We start from the raw sequence: 18338 nt of genomic DNA, 5'->3' as shown, positions 1-18338 counted from the left end.
GGCCAGCACATGGGAGCATGAGGGACCAGGGTATGTGACACTAGAAGAAAGGTTGACATTGGCAAGCAGGTGAATGCTGTTGGTAAAATGAAAGGGTCCGCTCATAAAGCAGGTGTGTGGTGCCTGGATGAAAGTGGGGCATGTGACACAGGCAGGTGAAAAGCACTGGCCAGTGACTTGGAGACTTGCGTTAGTCACTTCCCCGAGCATGTGACAAAATACTCAACACCCCTAACTTAGAGGAGAGGCTTATTTTGGCTCACATTTTCCAGTGGGCTCCATCCAAAGTCAGCTGGCTCCAAGGCAGAAGTGGCAAGGGGCACCTGGCAGAGGAAAGCTGCTTATCCTATGGTGGCCAGGAAGCAGAGATAAAAAGATAGGGCCAGGGAGGGAATGACAAAAAAAGGTCCTGGTCAGGCCTCTAGTCACCTGCCTCTTACAACCAGGCTTTACCTCCTAATACCACATTGAGCTAGGAACTCAGGAATGGATCGATCCATTGAAGACCACAGTGCTCCCATGATCCACCTCCCAAAAAGCTCTGCCTCTGACTGAGCACATTAGACTGTGGGGGGCGGTATTCTAGATCTAAACCACATTAGCCAGCAACTGGTATTCAAGCTGGCCGACAGTCCACTTCTGTGAGGACGCACGTAGCGGGGAATGTGGGAGAGGCTGGGAATGGCTGTATTGATGAAACTTGGAAAACCTGGCTGAGAAAGTTGGCGACAAGTGTTGGTCAGATGCTGGAGGTCCTCCAGCTCATCAGGTGTCAGGTGTTTTGTCTGAGTGATGCGGAAAGCACTAAGACACCCAGCAAGTGAAAGGTAGAGCCAAGATGCCAACCCGGAACCTCCACATGCTTCAAAATGTTACATACAAGGTTTCTTTACTGATGTTTTCTTCTTCCCAGAGAAAGAAAAAACCAAGCTGCAGAAGCAGAGAGAGGATGAACTAATCCAGAAGATTCACAAATTGGTACAGAAGAGAGATTTTCTTGTGGACGACGCAGAGGTGGAGAGGTTGAGGTGAGAGGACTGCATAGCCCTGAACCCCAGGCTGCCTGCCCCAATCCTACCCAACTCATGACCTGCTCTGGGGATTCACAGCCTTATCTGACAGGAACGGTCTCTACCTTGCTTCCCAGACACTGCCTCAAAAGAACCCCACCCTTCTGGCCTGAGAACTGATTTCATATTCAAGAGACATGCCAATTCAGCTCCCAAAGTTTTGCGAAGACCTGTGTGGTTTAGGTGGATGTCATTCAAAGAAGCGACCAGGGAGGAATTGTATCATGTGTACATAACAGATCTCCCTACACATCCTCCCAAACATACGGTGACTTCTCAAAACTTCTCTCTTCTCTCCAAAACTCTGACTTGCTTCCGTCCCCTCTCAATTCACCGGCTTTGTCCTTTTCTTTATCTTCCCCTCAGTGGCTCGGATACCTCGCCTACCTAAGTGTACCTGTCAGTTTGACTTGTAGAACCATAAACTCTGAGGGGATGGGGAAAGCTGTTTATGTTCATTCCTGAATATTTCTTTCCTTCTTATTATCTCTCCTTGTGGAGGCAAATTCTTTATTCTTTGTGTCCTTTGAGGTCCTCTCTTCAGCCCCCAGGCTGTGCCTTGCCTAGCTCAGCTAGGCTGGCCCTGCCCACCCATTTTATTCCTGGAGACCCTGAAGAACTGAGTTCACTTGCTTTCTAAGATTGGCCACACACCTTGCAGAAACAGCGATAAGCATGGTGGCTTGAAAGTACAGGGTCTGGAGTGGCGTTGCCCAGCTCACCAGTGGGGAAGATGGGTCTTATGGTGTCCTTCTCTCTGTCCTGGGGTCTTATCCTAGCCCTGGGTCACACATACCCAATTATTGATATTCAGAGCAGATTCATCAAACACAACATCACATCAACATATATGCACATCCACAAGGACCATCACCTGGTTCCCACATTTCCACTTTTCACCTCATTTTCTTAGTTCCTTGATGTTTTCCTTGTTTACTGTCTTCTCGCTTATATATCTGCCTTCCAGGGAACAAGAAGAAGACAAGGAAATGGCTGATTTCTTGAGAATCAAGTTAAAACCTCTAGACAAAGTAACCAAATCTCCAGCCAGTGAGTACATACATTATTTCTCCTCCTCCCCAATGAAAAAGAAAAGGCTATGTCAAAGCAATGTGGGCCCAGAAGGAGAATGCTTCTTAGAGCTCAGACTTGAGCACAGGATGGCAGCAGATACAGTCAGCTTCACAGTCTTGCAATTTGTGTGGTTCCCAAGGCTCCATGCCCAGAAGGGCAGGCCATGGAACTTCTGCTACTGCTGTCTTGAAAATATTAATATTTTTGGGACAAGTGGCCTTGTATTTTTATTTTACTCTGAACCCCCAAATCTATGTAGCTGGTCCTGGCAGTAGCTATCCCTCCCTAATCACATGATTTGGTGCATTTCACAATGGGAATTGTGAAAATTGTGGGCTTGAATCTCTGGAAGAGGCAGAAGCACTCAGATATTAGCCTTACGAGACACTTAGAGCAAAAAGGTTTCTATGTGAAATAAATTTGGGAAGTTCTGCACATACTTGATCTTCTATTTGGAGGCCCCAATGTCCCTTATGATATTAAAGTGATAATGGATCCTGCTGTCAAGGACCTCTCTTCTCTCTGTTGACTCACTGTTTCTCAAATGTATCTAACTGCTGTACTAGTGAGGCTTCTTTCAATTATAAGACACCAATGGCCAATTCAGTGTGGTCTAAGCACAAAAGGGCATCTGTTGGAGGAAAAGCCATAAGAACTAGGGCCTCAAGAACTGAATGCTCTTAGGACTGTGTCATTTTCCTTCCATTTCTGATCCCTACCCTTCTTTGCATGTAGTATCATTTAACCCTACTATGCAGACCTTCAACTCCAGAGCCGTAACTGGGTAGCTCTAAGGCAGTGTCAGATTCTTTCTCTGGGTATCTGAGTATATAAATCTCAGGGAATAACTCAGATTGGTCCTTCTTGAATCATGTTGCCACCAGGTAGGCCTAGCATTGTCACCAGAGGTTGGAGTGCTGTGATTGGTCAGGTCTGTCACATGTCCTCTTCTGGAACCATACAGAAGTGAGCTGTGACTAGAGCAAGAGGGACTAGAAATCTTAATGAGAAAACAAAACTCAAAAGTGGACACTAACTATATTACCATAAACTTTGTTTTCTCTGCTGTCCATTGGCATCCCATGAAAAAGCTGTAGAGTACATGAGTAAAGAAAGGAAAAAGGTGTGCTCCCCTCCAGTGGTTCCTAAAACCACAAGGCACAGGATCCCTGCCTGGAGCCAGCATCCTCAGTAGATTTTCCATGGAAAGCAAAATAGAAAAACCCTACCTGATAGCTTGGAGGAGCAAGGAAACTTGCCTTCTAGGTAGATAGAAAAAAGAAATTGATCCTGCAAGAAATCAAAACACCAAGCCTGGACTACAACCAAGGGGCCAAGTATATGCCACAAATTTACACTATCCATTTGGTGCTAGAATTCCAAGTTGAAAAATAAAAACTAGTTGAAAACCAGTGAAATCTCTGGGATGCTAGCTAGAACAAATTACTCAATATGGACCTTTCTGTGGCTCATAGTATATAGTATTCCCACAAGTAAAGCAACTCCTCAAGAAATGAGCTCTCAACAAATTTAAAAACCCATGAAGAATTTTTCTACCATCAGGGGGTCTGTAATGCAACATGGAGGATGGCCTCCCAATAACCAGACAAAACAGAACTATTTTAAAGAGACTATAAATAAAATACATTTAAATCATTGGGGTGAACAAGGAATAAAACCATAGTGAAACAGCGGACGTTGTGAACAAAGAATAAGTATGTTGGGAAAGTAACACATTGGCAAAGTGCTTGCTCACCATGCATGAGGCCCTGGGTTCCATTACTAGCATCACAAAAACAGATCAATTAATCAATCAATAAATTGGCAAGAAATCAAATCAAAATAGCCACTTCTGCAAGCTGTGTGCTCTTGTAAAAGAAATTAGCCTTCTAAAAAATTATTGTTACTGAAATAACTTGATAGACTAACTACAGACACAATTGAAGGGATGATTCCTAAAGTTAGAAGGCTGACCTGAAGGAATTACCCAGAATGTAACAAAAACAGAAAAAGGTAGAAAAATATGACAGGTAATGGATCAAGAAGATAGAATGAGAAGCCCCAACTTATTTTAAACAGACATTCCAGAAAGAGCAAAAACAGAATGAGAATTGAAGAGCTCTAAAAAGATAATATGTGAGCATTTTCCAGAGTGGAAAGATGTGACAGCTCAGACTGAAGTGACTTGAACAAAATTTCTCATTTTGTTTGTTCACCAAATACTCGTTGAATGCCAGGTCCTGTGCAAGATTTGCAAGATATAGTGGTTAAGACTGCTGACTGGGAGAAGGGCTGAAAGCTCTGGTTGGAAGCTGAAAACCAAAAGCCAGTGGGCTGCAGGAAGTGGAAATAGTCACTAGACCTCTTAAAATGCACACCCAGAAAAGGTCTGGCCAGGGGTCAGGATGGTCGGGGCCACCCATGTTGAAGTTCTCCTTACCTCCCATCTCCCTCTCTCTCTCTGTGCTTTGCCTTGCTGCAGGCTCCCGGGCAGAGAAGAAAGCAGAACCTCCACCTAGCAAGCCCACGGTGGCGAAGACAGGGCTGGCACTCATCAAGGATTGCTGCGGGGCCACCCAGTGCAACATCATGTAGCCCCCAAGTGGGGTGCCCCGAGGGCCATGGGGACCCCCACCCTCCCATCCTCTTGTCATCATAGCCCCTATTTCACTGGGGCTCAAGAACTCTCCAAGGCAAAAGGGGTTAAAGGCAAGCCTGTGACTGCCACCAGGGGCCATGGGCATGGCAGACAGCCCTGGCCACCCTGTACAGAGTGTAGCAATAGGGAGTCCCTCACTGTCGCATGGCCCTCCCCACAGCATGCCGAACCCAGGAGTCTGTCTCACTATTTACCCAACCACCAGGAAAGGTCCTCCCTCACAACAGTATATGTCCAATTCTATCTAGCTGTATCTAACCCACTGTGCCGAATGAACTGGGAGAGGGGCATGATCCCCAGGTGTGTATAGTTGTGACTTTTTAACAATCAAGCACCACGTTGGACACATCCCCCAGCCACCTTCCTAGTTCTGCCATCAGGCCTGGCCCAAAAGGGCCTAAGTCCCCTCCCCAGTCTGTCCTCTCCCAGAGACTGTGCTCTGGGCGGCTCCACATGGCCCACACATCTTTAGGCGCCATCAGTATCGCCTTCTTGGAGACCGATAACCTGCCTATAAAGAATGAGCTAGTGTGTGCTGTGGTGGTCATGTCGCCTGCTTCCTCCCATCCTATGTCTGGGCCTGATTCACACCAGGTGGAAGCATCTACTATCTCTTGGCTCTTCCTTTGCTTGCCACATCTGGCCTAGAGTATGGAACAGAGCGAGGACGGCAGGCCTGGCAGGAAGGAGTCCAGTGCTTGGGCAAGATAGCGGAGAGCAGGCAGCTCCTACACTGAGGCCAAGGAGAATGAGGAGGAGACCTGGAACAGATGCTGACCCAGGCATTCTTTACCCACCCGGGGCCACCGCAGGAGTCCAGCAGGATGCCACCCCACCAGCTCCACACAAGACCTCTGTAAAGAACAGCAACAGGCAGGAGAGGCAGCCTGACCCAAACGCGTCCCATCATTTGGTGGTGTATTTGAGCCAGCCTAACAATCCCACCTGTGTAGCTTGATGTACATTTGCTACAGCCAGCCCGGCACAGCCTGTGTGACTTCTCTGTACGTGTATGTGTGTCGTGACTGGCCTAAGTAGTTAGCGTAACTCAAGATTTGCTGATGCACAATCATCCATCAGAGAAAATAAAAATGGAAACCACGTACACGGCATTTTAAAGATTTTTACTTTTTTCTTGATTATGAAAGTAATTCGTGTACATAGTAAATAATTTTAAAAGTATACAAAGCATAGAGAAGTTGTTTGTTTTATTTTAAACACCCATGAGTTCTCCAATTAGAGACCTCTGACTTTTTTGCATGTTTCCTTTAATACTTTTTTAAGCATTTTGGTTTTCCTGATTGGCATCATGCTGTACCATTTTATAAGTCCCACCCCCCACTTAACATTATATCACTATGGTTTCCTCGCTTTATTAAAAGCTCTTTGTAAACATTAAACACTCTTCCTAAATGTTCAGTATGGCTGCTGAGTAATCCATCTTGTGATCACGCTGTCATCTGTCATCATTCTCTTACTGCAGGACTCACATTTAGTTTCTTGTTTTCAGCGTTATGACAATGTTATGATAAATGCCTTGAAGAGAGAAAACTTCCTATTTTTCCTTAAGATAAACTCCCCCCCCCCTTTTAGTGCTTGGGATTGAATTTAGATGTCAGGAAACTGCTCTACAACTGAGTTACATCCCCAGCCCAAGATAAACTCTTGTCTTGGGCCATCAATAAGTAGCATTTTCAAAATACTTCTAGATCACAAGTGAATGCACAGGTGTCTCCACACACAGCCGCTTTGGAGTTGATCTCAAGTATCTTGGACTGGAGGTCCCAGAGTCTTCAATTTGAGGCTCCTCCCAGGGGCAGCATGCCTCAGCCTCCACTCAGACTCCAAAGTGTTTCCGTTCGGTCCAAGCTTTGCCCCCACACTACCTCCTGCCATTCTGATGCTGAAGAGCCTTCCTAGGCCACTCAAGCAATGGATAGCCTGACCTCCTAGTGGACCTAGACCAAACATGGATCCAGGCCGAATGAGTGTCATAAGGCTGCAGTAACAAATTAGCTCAACCTGGGTGGCTCCACACAATGGAAATCCAGCCTCTCTCGGCTGTGGAGGCCAGAAGCAACAAGGTGTCTGCAGGCAGGGTCATGCTCTTTTCCAAGGCAGCAGGGAAGATGCTTTCTTTGCTTTTTCCAGCTCTTGGTGGCTCCTAGCAATCCTTGGCCTTCTTTGGCGTCACTGGTCCATCTGCCTCCATCTTCACGTGGCCTTCTCCCCCTGATGCATCTCTTTGCATTCCTTTTTCGTCTTAAAAGGACACAAGTCATTGAATTTAAGGCCTACTCTAATCCAGCATGATCTTATCTTGATCCTATTTACCTTAGGACCCTATTTCTGAGCAAGATCACATTCTGAGGTTTCAGGTAAACATGAAATTTTGAGTTGCTGTTAAAGCCACTACACAGCCTTCCCACTCTAACTCACTACAAATAACACTCAGGCTGTGAAGGGCCTGTTATTTACTCTTCCTGGTGGAAAATGTGAGTTGGAAGGGCCTGACCTCAGACCAATCACAGAGGAGTCACTCACCAGTGGGACAGACCATGGGGTAATTGGATCCTCATTTTAAAAAAAACTTCCACTAAGCCCTGAAACAGGGCCTGCCTTATGTTCCCACTATTCCACTGATGTTTTTTAAAAGCAAATATTTATTTAGACTTCCACAGAAGAGCAGAGGTAGTAATGCTTGATGCTCTTAGAGCACAAGGGCTGCCTGAAAACCTGGGAAACCTTAAGGCTGTGGGATCTTGCATGCCCAGACTCTTTTCTTTTGGAAAATATGGAGCAGACTTTAATAGGAGTCACATTTATTGTAGCTTATCACTGTGTACTGAGCAATGTACACACATCAGTGCGTTTGCTCCTCACATCAGCTCAGCAAGGCAGATTCAATTATTACTTCCTCTTTACAGCTGAGAAAGTGGCAGTAAATCCATCGCCCAAGGTCCCACAGGCAATTAGTGTACAGTCATCATTCATCCCTCTCTCCCGTTTCCTTGATAGTCCTGTCTTCTTTCCTCAAATGTTTATAAACACTTCCTCTTGTCCTCCTCCATCATGTAAAAAAACAAAATTACCACTTTTCATTCCAGCCCCCTTCTTTTTGTGGTACGGGGAATTAAACCAGGGCTTTCACATTGAACTACATCCCAGCCCTTTATTTTGTATTTTTTATTCTAAGGTAAGGTCTTGTTATGCTTCTATTTTCCTCGTAACCCTCCCTTTCACCACCTTCATAGCCTTATCTTTTATATCCTGGCTGTTTCCATTTTCCCCATCTCCAGATCCTTCCTGAAGCTACTTTAATCTGGTTTTTGTCACTTTCTGGCAACTAATTCCTCTCACCGGGAATGCAACCATGTGAGTGTGTCCAGCTGGGACATGTCAGCCCTCAAGCTTTCCCAGCTCTTTGTAGATGTGACATGGACACATGCTTCACTATTTTGATGCTCCACTGTCTGGGAGTGCTTCTCACTGCTCACAAGGGCTTTTCTCCAATCCCTTTTGTTATTTTTTGGTATTAGGAATCGAACTCAAGACCCCACACTTGCCAGGCAGATGCTATGCCACTGAGCCATATTCCCAGACCTCCAAACCCTTTTCCCTCCTTCTTCCTCAGAGTCTGAACCTGGTCATTCTGTTCTTTTCCCTCTCCTAACCTTTTCCATTCTTTCAACATCTTGGCTGGCCTTCTATGCTGACAGCTCCCCAGATTCCTTCTGTAGCCAAGGCCTCTCTCCTCTGCTCAGACTGCTGAGCTGCTTCTTGAGGATCTCTATTTGAATCTAGAATAGGCACGGGTAACACGCACTAAAACAAAGATTACTACTGCCTCTGGGCCGAATTTCACCTGTTTTCTGTTTTTATGAAGCTTTACTGGAACACAGCCATGCTTGTTTGTTCGCATAATGTCTGTAGCTGATTTCGTGCTCTAACAGTAGAGTTGAATAGTTGTGATAGAGCACACGGCCTGAAAATCCTACAGTATTCCCTCTCTGGATCTTTAACAAAATGTTGGTTGACCCTTGCCCTAAACTGTGCCCAGCTTCTGCTGTGTGGTTTTCGCCCACTAGAACCCTTGACTCGATCCCTCCTCACATCCATTCTCTTGCTGAGTCTTTGGCATCTCCTTCAGTTTCTCTAGACTCTGGCACTCCTAGGGAGTCACCATCACCTTTTGCTTGTTAAACTGCAATAGCTTCTTAATGGGCCTCCTCAGTGCTGGTCTCTCTCCTGTTAAATTCATTCTCCACATGCACCCGTGATTTCCTGAAAAACAGAGCTGAAGGGTTGTTCCTTTAACACCACTTCCCGTAGCTTTACGATGAAGTTTTTTTCATTTGACTCAAAGCCCCCTCTGATCTGGCCCTGCTATCCCCTGAGCCTCCTCTCCTGCATCCTTCCTGAAGGGACCACACAGCCTTCCTTGGATTCTTTGGCTCTCCTTGCTGTGCTGTTGGCACTTCTGGATTTTCAAACATCATTCTCTCTGCCAAGAACCTGATTCCCCACCATCCTTTCTTCCTCTCGCTCTCTCAAGTACAGCAGAATCTAGACTACCTGTGTACCAGTTAAAGGCCAAAATCATCAGCCATGTCCCCAGTTGAAACCTTCTTACATCTTCCCACTGGCCTAGTTTGAGGTCTTGGGCCAGTTTTCTAGCCTCTGACCACCCAATTGGTCTATCCTACTTCATTTCTCACCTTTGATCATGTCAGTGTTTAAGGGAACAAAGGTAAACCTAGTAGAAGCTGAGCACAGGTGAAAACCAAGTAAAGTGTCTGAGAGGTGTTTTCCAGGGTACAGCTTTACCCAGGGTGAGTCCTGATGGATTTTACCGCAGGATGTGGTTGGTGTGACGAGTTTTGGGAAAGTGTTGGTATAGATACCAGAGGTATCAGATGTATGAAAACTAACATAATTTATTAATACTTTAAGCCAGGGCCTTTATCCTGAGGCTACACTATGTAGTGAGTAACAACAACAAAAAGAAAGAAAAAAAAGGTCACAGAACTTAATGCCTTCACTAAACTCCCTGCCTGGTTAAAGGAAACAATGAAATAATCACACACATACACACAGCTATCCAGTAGCAAAGTATGATTATTTTTTACATACTAAGGAAGCAAAGTATATTCTTCGAACGGTATTGGACAGGCTAACACTAATGCCTGCCTAGGAAGGGAAACTGGGGCAGGGGTGTGGGTGTAACGCCAGGAGTAGCTCCTCTGAAAAAATGTCTGCACCAAGACCTGTGTGCTGAGACCACTAGCTGGGTAAAAACAGGGCAAGGGCAAATAGTAACTACAGGTGCAGCAGATATTTACACCACTGCCTGTGAGTCTTGCTTCACAGCACTCTGCCAGCAGTGGCTCACTGGTGAACCAAAGAATTCCGTGAAGGTGCTCATTTTCATCTGAAGGCAGGGAAGGAGGTACCAAACGGTTAAGTGGAGGCCCTTGACTTCAGAGGCTGTGTTTTTAGCCACTGCCTGACTCCTGAGCTCAGGGCTGCAAACCAGAGGCTCCAGGGCAGAGCACAGCTAAGAGGCTGAGAGAAGGCCACTGTGGCAGGTGGCAGGTAGCAGGCCAGGAGTGTGGGAGACACGGGACCTTTAGCAGGGGTCAGGCCCAGAGCCCAGGTGTAGAACCTCATTGGTCTCCCCATACACAATAGGAAGTCTCATTTCAGAACAAGGATTTCCTGTCTGAAATTTCTTTCCATCTGGTTCAGATGCAGACTCAGTGGCCTCCAGCACACGGAGAGCAGTGACACACATACAACCCTGGGTGAACCTGTGCTGTTGGGACATGATAATGAAAGCGGATAAAGGTTGAATGCTAAACTGGGAGTTCCTTGTGTCCAAGCTCAGCATGTGCAGTGGTTTCAGGCAGAAGTGGAAGGGCGAGAGGACGTCACGGGAGCTCAGGTGAAGAGAGAGCACCAAACAGGCCCAAGATGTTCCGAGCCCCCAACCCTATGGATCCTCCTAGCTGGTTCACTACCTTCTTCAAAACGAAAGGAATTTATCCCCAGACTTGACTTCAGCCACCCTGCAGGGGGTTCTGTTTGCCTTCTCTGTGCCCAAACATCCCTATTCCCAAATCCTTGCTTTTCAGTGAATTCTAGCCTTTGATCCTCTGCCTTGGGATTTTCCAACCTCCACATCTCAAACACCTGAAAAACAAGGGGTTCTCTTTGGTATCAGTTCTGTTATTTGCAAACCTGTTATGTGGATTTTGTCCTGAGGGCTGCCTGTCTCCTAGGGAGTCTGAAATTTTCCTGGGAAGGACATTCCTTTCTGTGAGTATTCAATGGAAGAGGCAAATCAAGTAAGTCTTCTGTAGGTATCCCTCCAGAGTGGCGAACCCCCCAAACAATCTCCTTATTCCACTCTAATGGGATACAATAATTCACAATAATTCAACTTCTCCTGAGAAACTTTAAAACTGTGAGAACTTTGAAAAAACTGCTAAAGGTCATTAGAAGCTTTTCATGTTGAATGTTTTTTACAAAGTCCTTTACTCGGGTGTTTTTTCCAGGGTCTTTCATATTCTCATGGGGTGGGGAGGTGGCGGTGTGTAAGCCGTCTTTTCCACACTGGCTTATTTAAAAGGCACACATAGAATGGATTTCCTTCTCAGGTAGGGAGGTCTTAAAAATGCTCCAGTTTTCTAACCAGTTTATAACCAATAGCACGGTTGCTGGATTTCCCCAGGACAATGAACTGGAACTAGCGGTGGAAAATGGGGTCTTGCCTAGGCCAACAGTCCAGCCCTTGCTTGGAGTGGGTGCCTTTAGGATGTCCCACCACTTTGTGCTCCATCTCACACTTAAGTTTTAAGAAGGATGACAAATGTTTGTGTATGTGTGTTTACAAAATGAACAGATGACAGAACTGGACTGGTTTATAATCCCTCCCCATAAAAAGACCGACAGAGAAAACTACGCAGTTGGAAAACTCAGATTTGATGCTTGCTTGTAAAGTTTATTGACAACTGTTTGGTCCCAACACACAAAACAGCACTTGAACCACAAAAAAGTGTTCAAACAAAGACAGTTAAGAAAAACATCTCTTCCCCCAAGCCCAATCCAAAAAAATAAAAATAAAAACAAAAACAGTGCAAGATGGGAAAGGGGGTTTTGGTGATAACTTTTGTCTTTTTTTAAACAGATAAATCTCAGCTGGTAATCTTTCCATCTAGAAATAAAGTACTTTATCATCATAATGTACATACATCATTCTTCATTTAATTAAGCCTCTGGATAAAAAAATAGATAGGAATTGAACTGGCCACTGTGGGAAACATCATGAACACAACGTGCTTCTGCTGTATTTTCACATTTTCAAAAGCAATTGTTAGTCACACATATGTCCCAGACTAACTGGCAGCTCCAGTAAATGCTATGAACACACACTCACATGACAGTGCAGGACACCTTTATCTGCTGCCCAAAGAACCTGTTCTTTGAGGCTGTTCCAAGTGACTTGTAATGATGCCTTGTATGTTTCTGAAGTCTACAATTTTCTGCATGCTAGCAAAACTGAAGTCCAAGCGTGCAAACTTAGCCTTATGAAGTCTCAGTAAAAGGCAACTGATGTTCTCAACACCAACTTTATCATGTTGTTTAAAAGCATCTTTTAAAAAATTGTACATTTACATTTTACTTCCTATTATACTATGTCTGTAGCGGAAATGCCTGCAGAAGGATTTGCAAAGTGCCATAATACTTTAGAAAGATTTTCCAGAGTTGTTCCATCTTGACTAGGGCATGCACTGAGAACTGGAAATCACTGGCTTCATTTAAAACATTCAAGGAACAAAAAACCTAAGTCATAAAAATCTTTCTGTAGCCCTTATTTTGTGGCATTTTATCAAAATGCTGGCTACAATTAGAGTCCATTTTTTTGGCTTTCTAGAAATTACAAAACATAAACATGTCCCCAAAAGAAACCATCTAACTAGTGGAAGACCTTATGCCAACAGGTTTTTCTGCTCTATGAATGAATCCACCTTTTTTGCCCAACAAATACAATCCATTGTAAATGTCAGGTTTCTCCAGCAGGGGTGAGAGGCCACCCATGGGCGGACGCCTCAGGCACCCAGAGAAGAAGGACATTCCACAGGGCAGTGCCCCCAAAGGCTGGCTTTTCCCAATACACACACATACACACACGCTTCCAACAGCAAGAAGTAGCAAGACTAAAAACAGATGCTATTAAAAGACACTGAGCTAACATAAGACACATGTATCTTTACACAAAAAGCTTCCCAGCTACCAAAACAGCTTTAAAATTACAAAATCAAGGTTCAGTTGAACAACCTTGGCCTTCGCATGTATAGATAGAATTCTTGTCTCTTCCCAGTGGAAATAGTATCACTTCTGCTCCTGTTAAAGTACTTTACCACTCAGCTCTGATTTATAATTTATGCATTTGATGCATATTTTAGAAAATCAGACTCTTTCCAATACTGCCTCTTGACACACAATGATGTGTGCTGTAATTCAAATGCTGACCTTAAATTCATGATATCAAGACCATCTCCTTTACCTTAACCTAATCCACATCAAACTGGAACTTAATGTAGAAGGGAAGCATAAAACATCCTCAACTTTCTAGAAGGCTCCTAAATGGAACTCCAAAATGGACATGTTTAAAAAGATTTGTGATGAAGCCACATTTGTCAACTACAGACATAGTTAAATAAAAAACAAGGCACACTTACAAGTCACAGGGAAGCCAGAACTTTCATACTCCAACCTGAACACAGCTCATTTCCTCACCCGCCCTTCATCTTCAATGTGTGAACGTCCAGGCCCACAGAGCAGGCTTCGCTTCAGAGACACATCACGCAACTGCTTAACACTGTCAGAACTCCAGTGAGCAAAGGTTTCAGGCTTTCAGGTTATGCTGTGCCGTTAAGTAGGGTTACACTACCCATGCGGCTCAGTGGAAGCCAAATCACTTCCTGCTATGAGTTGTCACTGCTTACTTCTTCCAGGCCACTGTGCTGCATTAAGAATTAAGAAGAATTTGGTAAAATATATTAAAGGTTCTTTGACAAATGTCAGAAGTTTTTTCAAACAACTGAAAAAAAAAGAGGAAAGAAGAAAAAACTTCAGCTAAAAGCTGTATTCAATGTAAAAGAAACAACATTATGGAATACATCTAAAGAAGTGGCTTTGGGTCGGGGTGGTTCAATGAATCAGAAAAGGACTTTTTTTTTAGCCCATTTTTGTGTGTAGAATCAGACAGTTTTTTTCCCCCATTCTAATTCTATGTTCAAAATGGAAGTTAAAGCTTGGTTATAGGTGCAAAGGAAAAGTTGGCTGCCAATTTTATCCTATTCTTGGGTTGCTTTTTGGCTGGGCTTTCCACAGGGTCCTTGCTGAGCAGCGACTCAGAGGTCTCTGAGGTGGGGCAGGGAGGCACTGGGGAAGCTGCCGGGACACAAGATGAGCTGGAATCAGAGGGCAGGTTTTCCTTCTTTACTGGTACAGAAATTTCAGTATTTTCTTCTTGGTTTAAAATCTTATTTTCTATAAACACAGAAAATCAAACATTCAGTTATAAGACTTAGAAAAAGTATTAGTTTTCATATAACCACTATGGAAATCAGTATGGAGAATCCTCAAAAAACTAAGAATACAAATTCCACTTCACCCAGCTATACCTCTCCCATGTATGTTCCCAACACAGTAAAGACATCATACTACAGTGATATATACATGTACAACAGCACAAGTCACATAGCTACACTCTGGAAATAGCCTAGATGCCCACCAACAGACAATGGACAAATGCAGTGTGATATATATACGCAATGGCATATTATTCAGGTACAAAGAATGAAATCATTTACAGAAAAATGGATGGAACTTAAGAATATTAAGTGAAGTCAGACACAGAAGGTTAAATATCACATGGTTTCTTTTATATGAGAAACAAAACATAAATAAGCAAAAGAGTAAAATAAAGGAGAGATGGCAGGAAACAAACAGATTTTTTGGAGACGGTGGAGAGGCTAGGGAATAAAGGGACTGAAAATGATCAAGATATGTCCTATGTGCATACCAGTTCCCCAAAATGAACATCACCACTATAAATTTCAAGTAGAGTAAAAATAGACTGATGAAAATGTTATTTTCCAAAAAAAAACTTTAAAAACAACCCACTACAGGGTTGTCTCATCTATGCCACAATCTACATATTAGCTGTGTGCCCAATTACTATGTGTCATAAAATTCAAATACTGATAAACTGCATCTCTCTTCTCCATTGGGTTATAAAGTTTTAGATACCTCACTTTTAGTAACAAATCAATAAGCTATGCTTTTCCATTTGGATTCTTTCTGTTGAGGTCTTAAGGACCCATAAACTTTCTGAACCGAGAGAGAAGGGGCCTTCAAGACAGCACTACTGGCCCATTCTATTTCTATTCACACAGATCCAACCACAGGTAACAAGCGGAGAGCGGTGCTAAGTCAAAACTACCGTAAAAAATTTACTAAGTCAAATATTGCCAGTTACCCTGCAGTGTTCAGACTGCCATTTCTCTGGCTGAGCCACAAATAACTCACCTGCTGTACACTCAAGGCCTTGTTACTTGAGAAGGATGTATTATTTATGCATTATACCTCAGATTGCACTGTGAGTAGTAAGAGGCACCCACTGCCAAAAGCACATACAAGACCGAGTGACAGAAAGGAGAGCAGAACCTACAGCTCCTGAGGATACTGTGGACAGACAGCCCATACCGTTCAAATGTTTTCCCTCCCGTGTCACCTGCAAATGGCTGAGCTTATGTATACTAAATGTATAAAAGCTACAACCTCACAGAAAAGTTACTACTGATCTACCATCAATGCCAGGTACACATTTCAGAGGAACACACTGTGAATCTCACCCCCCTCCCCCAATTTAAACAGCTGCAGCTTCTCGGGCCACTTTATGTTCCCCCACCTCTAATTTAAACCTCTAATTGGTCAACAGTACCAAATAGTGTTTAAGAAGACTAAGGATAGTAAGAGCCAGCACAGTAGCAATAGGTGCTCCCTAGAAACACAGGCTATCTTCAATACTCCCAGCAGATGAGGAGGAGCCAGCTTCCAAGGTATGGGAAAAAAAAGGGAAAGTTCTCTGCAGAGCAGGGGCCTCTTTGCAGGAGGGCAGGTGACACTGAAGGAAGGAACGAGCTGCTAGATTTAAATCCTGGGTCTGCCATGTCCTACCTGAACGACCTGTGGGCAGCTGGGTCTCTAGTTATGGTGCAAGCTGTGCCTTAGTTACTCCACTCCCTGTAGTGTCCAGTCAGTGTCACAGTGATCATGCCCTGTTAGGCTTGAGCATGGAGCTAGCAACTGGTGAGAGAGGCTAATGTGCCTTGTCCAATGCTGGCACTCAGCTGGGACTTGACAAGGACAGCTTCCTCTCTATTCTTAGTTCATTGGGCAATGTCCAGGGCTCAGGCCTCAGATGCCTTGCTCTATACATACTTTCGAAAACCCAGCATCCCTTCAGCCCCCACCACAGAGTGACTAGAGCAAGGCCTCAGAGCCCAGACAGAAAACTACATCAGCCCCCCCAGGCGGAACCTCTGAAAAGGGTGGGGGACCAGAGGTCCGGAGGAATTTCCCATCCTCCTTTTTGGACTCTTCCATAGCCCAGTGACATTATGTGACCCTTCAGACTACCTCTGTTCCCTTGTTTGATGCTCCTCAAGCAATCTTGGGTTGTAAATCCTATTTGGTGGGTACCCTGATGAGGAAAGAAAGCCCCCAATTCTCTTTATCTCCCCCCAACATTTAATACACTGGCATCATGGTTCTTACTTATTTTAATCCACAAAGAAAGCCCCCTCAAGCAGTGCAACCTACCAGATGGCTCTTGAGGGCGTTCCTCAAACTGAATTAGATCAGTGGACTGCAGGATAACAGGATCTGGTCTCAGCTGAGGGGACGGCAGGCATGAAGGGACAGGCGCACACAGCAGGTCAACAGGGGAACTGCTGGCCAGGCGGAGAAGCTCTTGATCCATTTCACTAGAACCTTTACAGAGAAAGTAGGTTGTGGTCTACCACAGAACACCAGTCTGTACCTGAGCTTTCCTCAGTCTTAACTAAACATGTCAGCAAGTACTGAAGGCTTAAAAAAAATTATCAGGAAGACACTAGGTTAACAAATGCCACAAGCCATTCATCTCCTGAATATCTGTGTTCCCAGCAACAATCCCTCAAGAGATCCCACCCAGCAAAAAGGGCTTTGCCATAGCTTCTACAGAGGGAAAAGGGAAAACCTTGAGAGGTGACAGAGTAGTTAAGTGAGCAAAAGCTCGAATTAGAGGACTTAGATCCTGGTTCTGTCATTTCTTAGCTGACGACTGACTCCTATCATTTCAATTCCTCAGCAGGTAGAATGGAGGAACTCCTGCTGAAGGTTATATGAATAGTGTTAAGAAATGACTTACAGTAGATGCTTTAGCACAGAAAAAACTGCACAACCAAGTTTTCCTCCAAACACAATGTAATGTTTCTACCAACTGCAGAAAACTTCGACAATAAGAATCTTACCCATAACAATAGGTTCAACATCCTTTGTAAAAACATAAATTCAAGGGTTCATTTCTATCTATGAGAGATGACTCTACACAGAATCTTGTGAGTCAATGTTATTTTGAGAAATACTACTGCACTGATATCAAGAGTTTTCTGGGAAAGTCCTCTGACAAAGACATTCCCTGACTAAACTCTGAGTTTCCTCAACTAGCCCTGCCCTTAATCTTCTGTCTTGTCGATCCCATCCTTGACAAGTTTAGTTCTAGTAAGAATACTGTGAATTGGTTTTGTAACTTCCCTACTTTGATATCTGACCAAACTCCTCATTCCCAACCTTTGATATATCTTAATCCTTGCCTGTCTTTAGCAGAATCCTGGTAGGCCAAATCAGCAAGATCCTGCAACCTCTGCTGTGTCCTTTAGTGATTTTTCTACCCACTGAACCCTTTACTCTGCTCCTTGGCACTAAATCCCCACTTGCCCTCACTGTATTTGGAACTGAGCATTCTTCTTTACTGCAAAAGTCTTGAGTTATCGTTTTAGCAAGTGTCAGATACTTTCAAACAACCTGAATTGGGATATTATCATTATAGGGGACTTAAACCAGTTAATTAAGCAACAGAATCAGATACAGTTCAGTTTCTTCTGTGTTATGCATTAAACACAAAACTGCTTTGGAAAAGCAATGACTGACTAACGAAATGGCTTGCTGTCATCACTTTCTCCATACAGTCCCCACTCTGATAATTTCATAAGTTTTGCTTCATTTGCCTTTCCTCTCATAACACTATTACCTGCTCCAAGCTGGGGTTCTGAGGCCATGTGCAATTCAGGCACCTCCAGGATTTGCTCACTGTCTGCAGGGTAGTTTTCACGACTGGTGGGGGAGAGACCGAGTGAACTCAGCCGGCCTAGAGGACAAGGAACACCCGTCAGAGAGAAGAGTCAGAAAGAACCGTGATT

The 18338-nt window shown here is 44.2% G+C and overlaps 2 protein-coding genes across 7 annotated transcripts in view; one reads left to right on the top strand and one right to left on the bottom strand.

The window, feature by feature from the left end:
* Bmerb1 (bMERB domain containing 1) overlaps nt 1–6222 on the top strand; it is a 107241-nt gene extending 101019 nt beyond the window's left edge. The window contains exons 4-6 of the mRNA XM_023560748.2: nt 914–1028; nt 2038–2120; nt 4627–6222. Of these exons, the coding sequence (XP_023416516.1) occupies nt 914–1028; nt 2038–2120; nt 4627–4739 (311 nt within the window). The 3' untranslated portion in view covers nt 4740–6222. The remainder of the gene's footprint in view (nt 1–913; nt 1029–2037; nt 2121–4626) is intronic.
* Nucleotides 6223–11785: 5563 nt separating this feature from the next.
* Nucleotides 11786–18338, bottom strand: part of Marf1 (meiosis regulator and mRNA stability factor 1) — a 47018-nt gene continuing 40465 nt past the window's right edge. For 5 of the 6 annotated variants that reach the window (XM_013141809.3, XM_013141810.3, XM_013141811.3 and 2 more), the window contains exons 25-27: nt 18170–18286; nt 16699–16869; nt 11786–14361 (exon numbers count right to left, since the gene is read on the bottom strand). In XM_013141809.3, the coding sequence (XP_012997263.2) occupies nt 14117–14361; nt 16699–16869; nt 18170–18286 (533 nt within the window). In that variant the 3' untranslated portion in view covers nt 11786–14116. Of the gene's footprint in view, nt 14362–16698; nt 16870–18169; nt 18287–18338 lie in introns of those variants that run through there. The other variant, XM_063226627.1, reaches the window with a different exon arrangement.

Source organism: Cavia porcellus, unplaced genomic scaffold, assembly GCF_034190915.1.
Source record: "Cavia porcellus strain 051 isolate PalLab524CR breed Dunkin Hartley unplaced genomic scaffold, mCavPor4.1 scaffold_16, whole genome shotgun sequence".
Classification (NCBI taxonomy): Eukaryota; Metazoa; Chordata; class Mammalia; order Rodentia; family Caviidae; genus Cavia; species Cavia porcellus.
The sequence above is the reverse complement of the archived record's forward strand: the minus strand, read 5'-3'. Positions and strand labels throughout refer to the sequence as shown.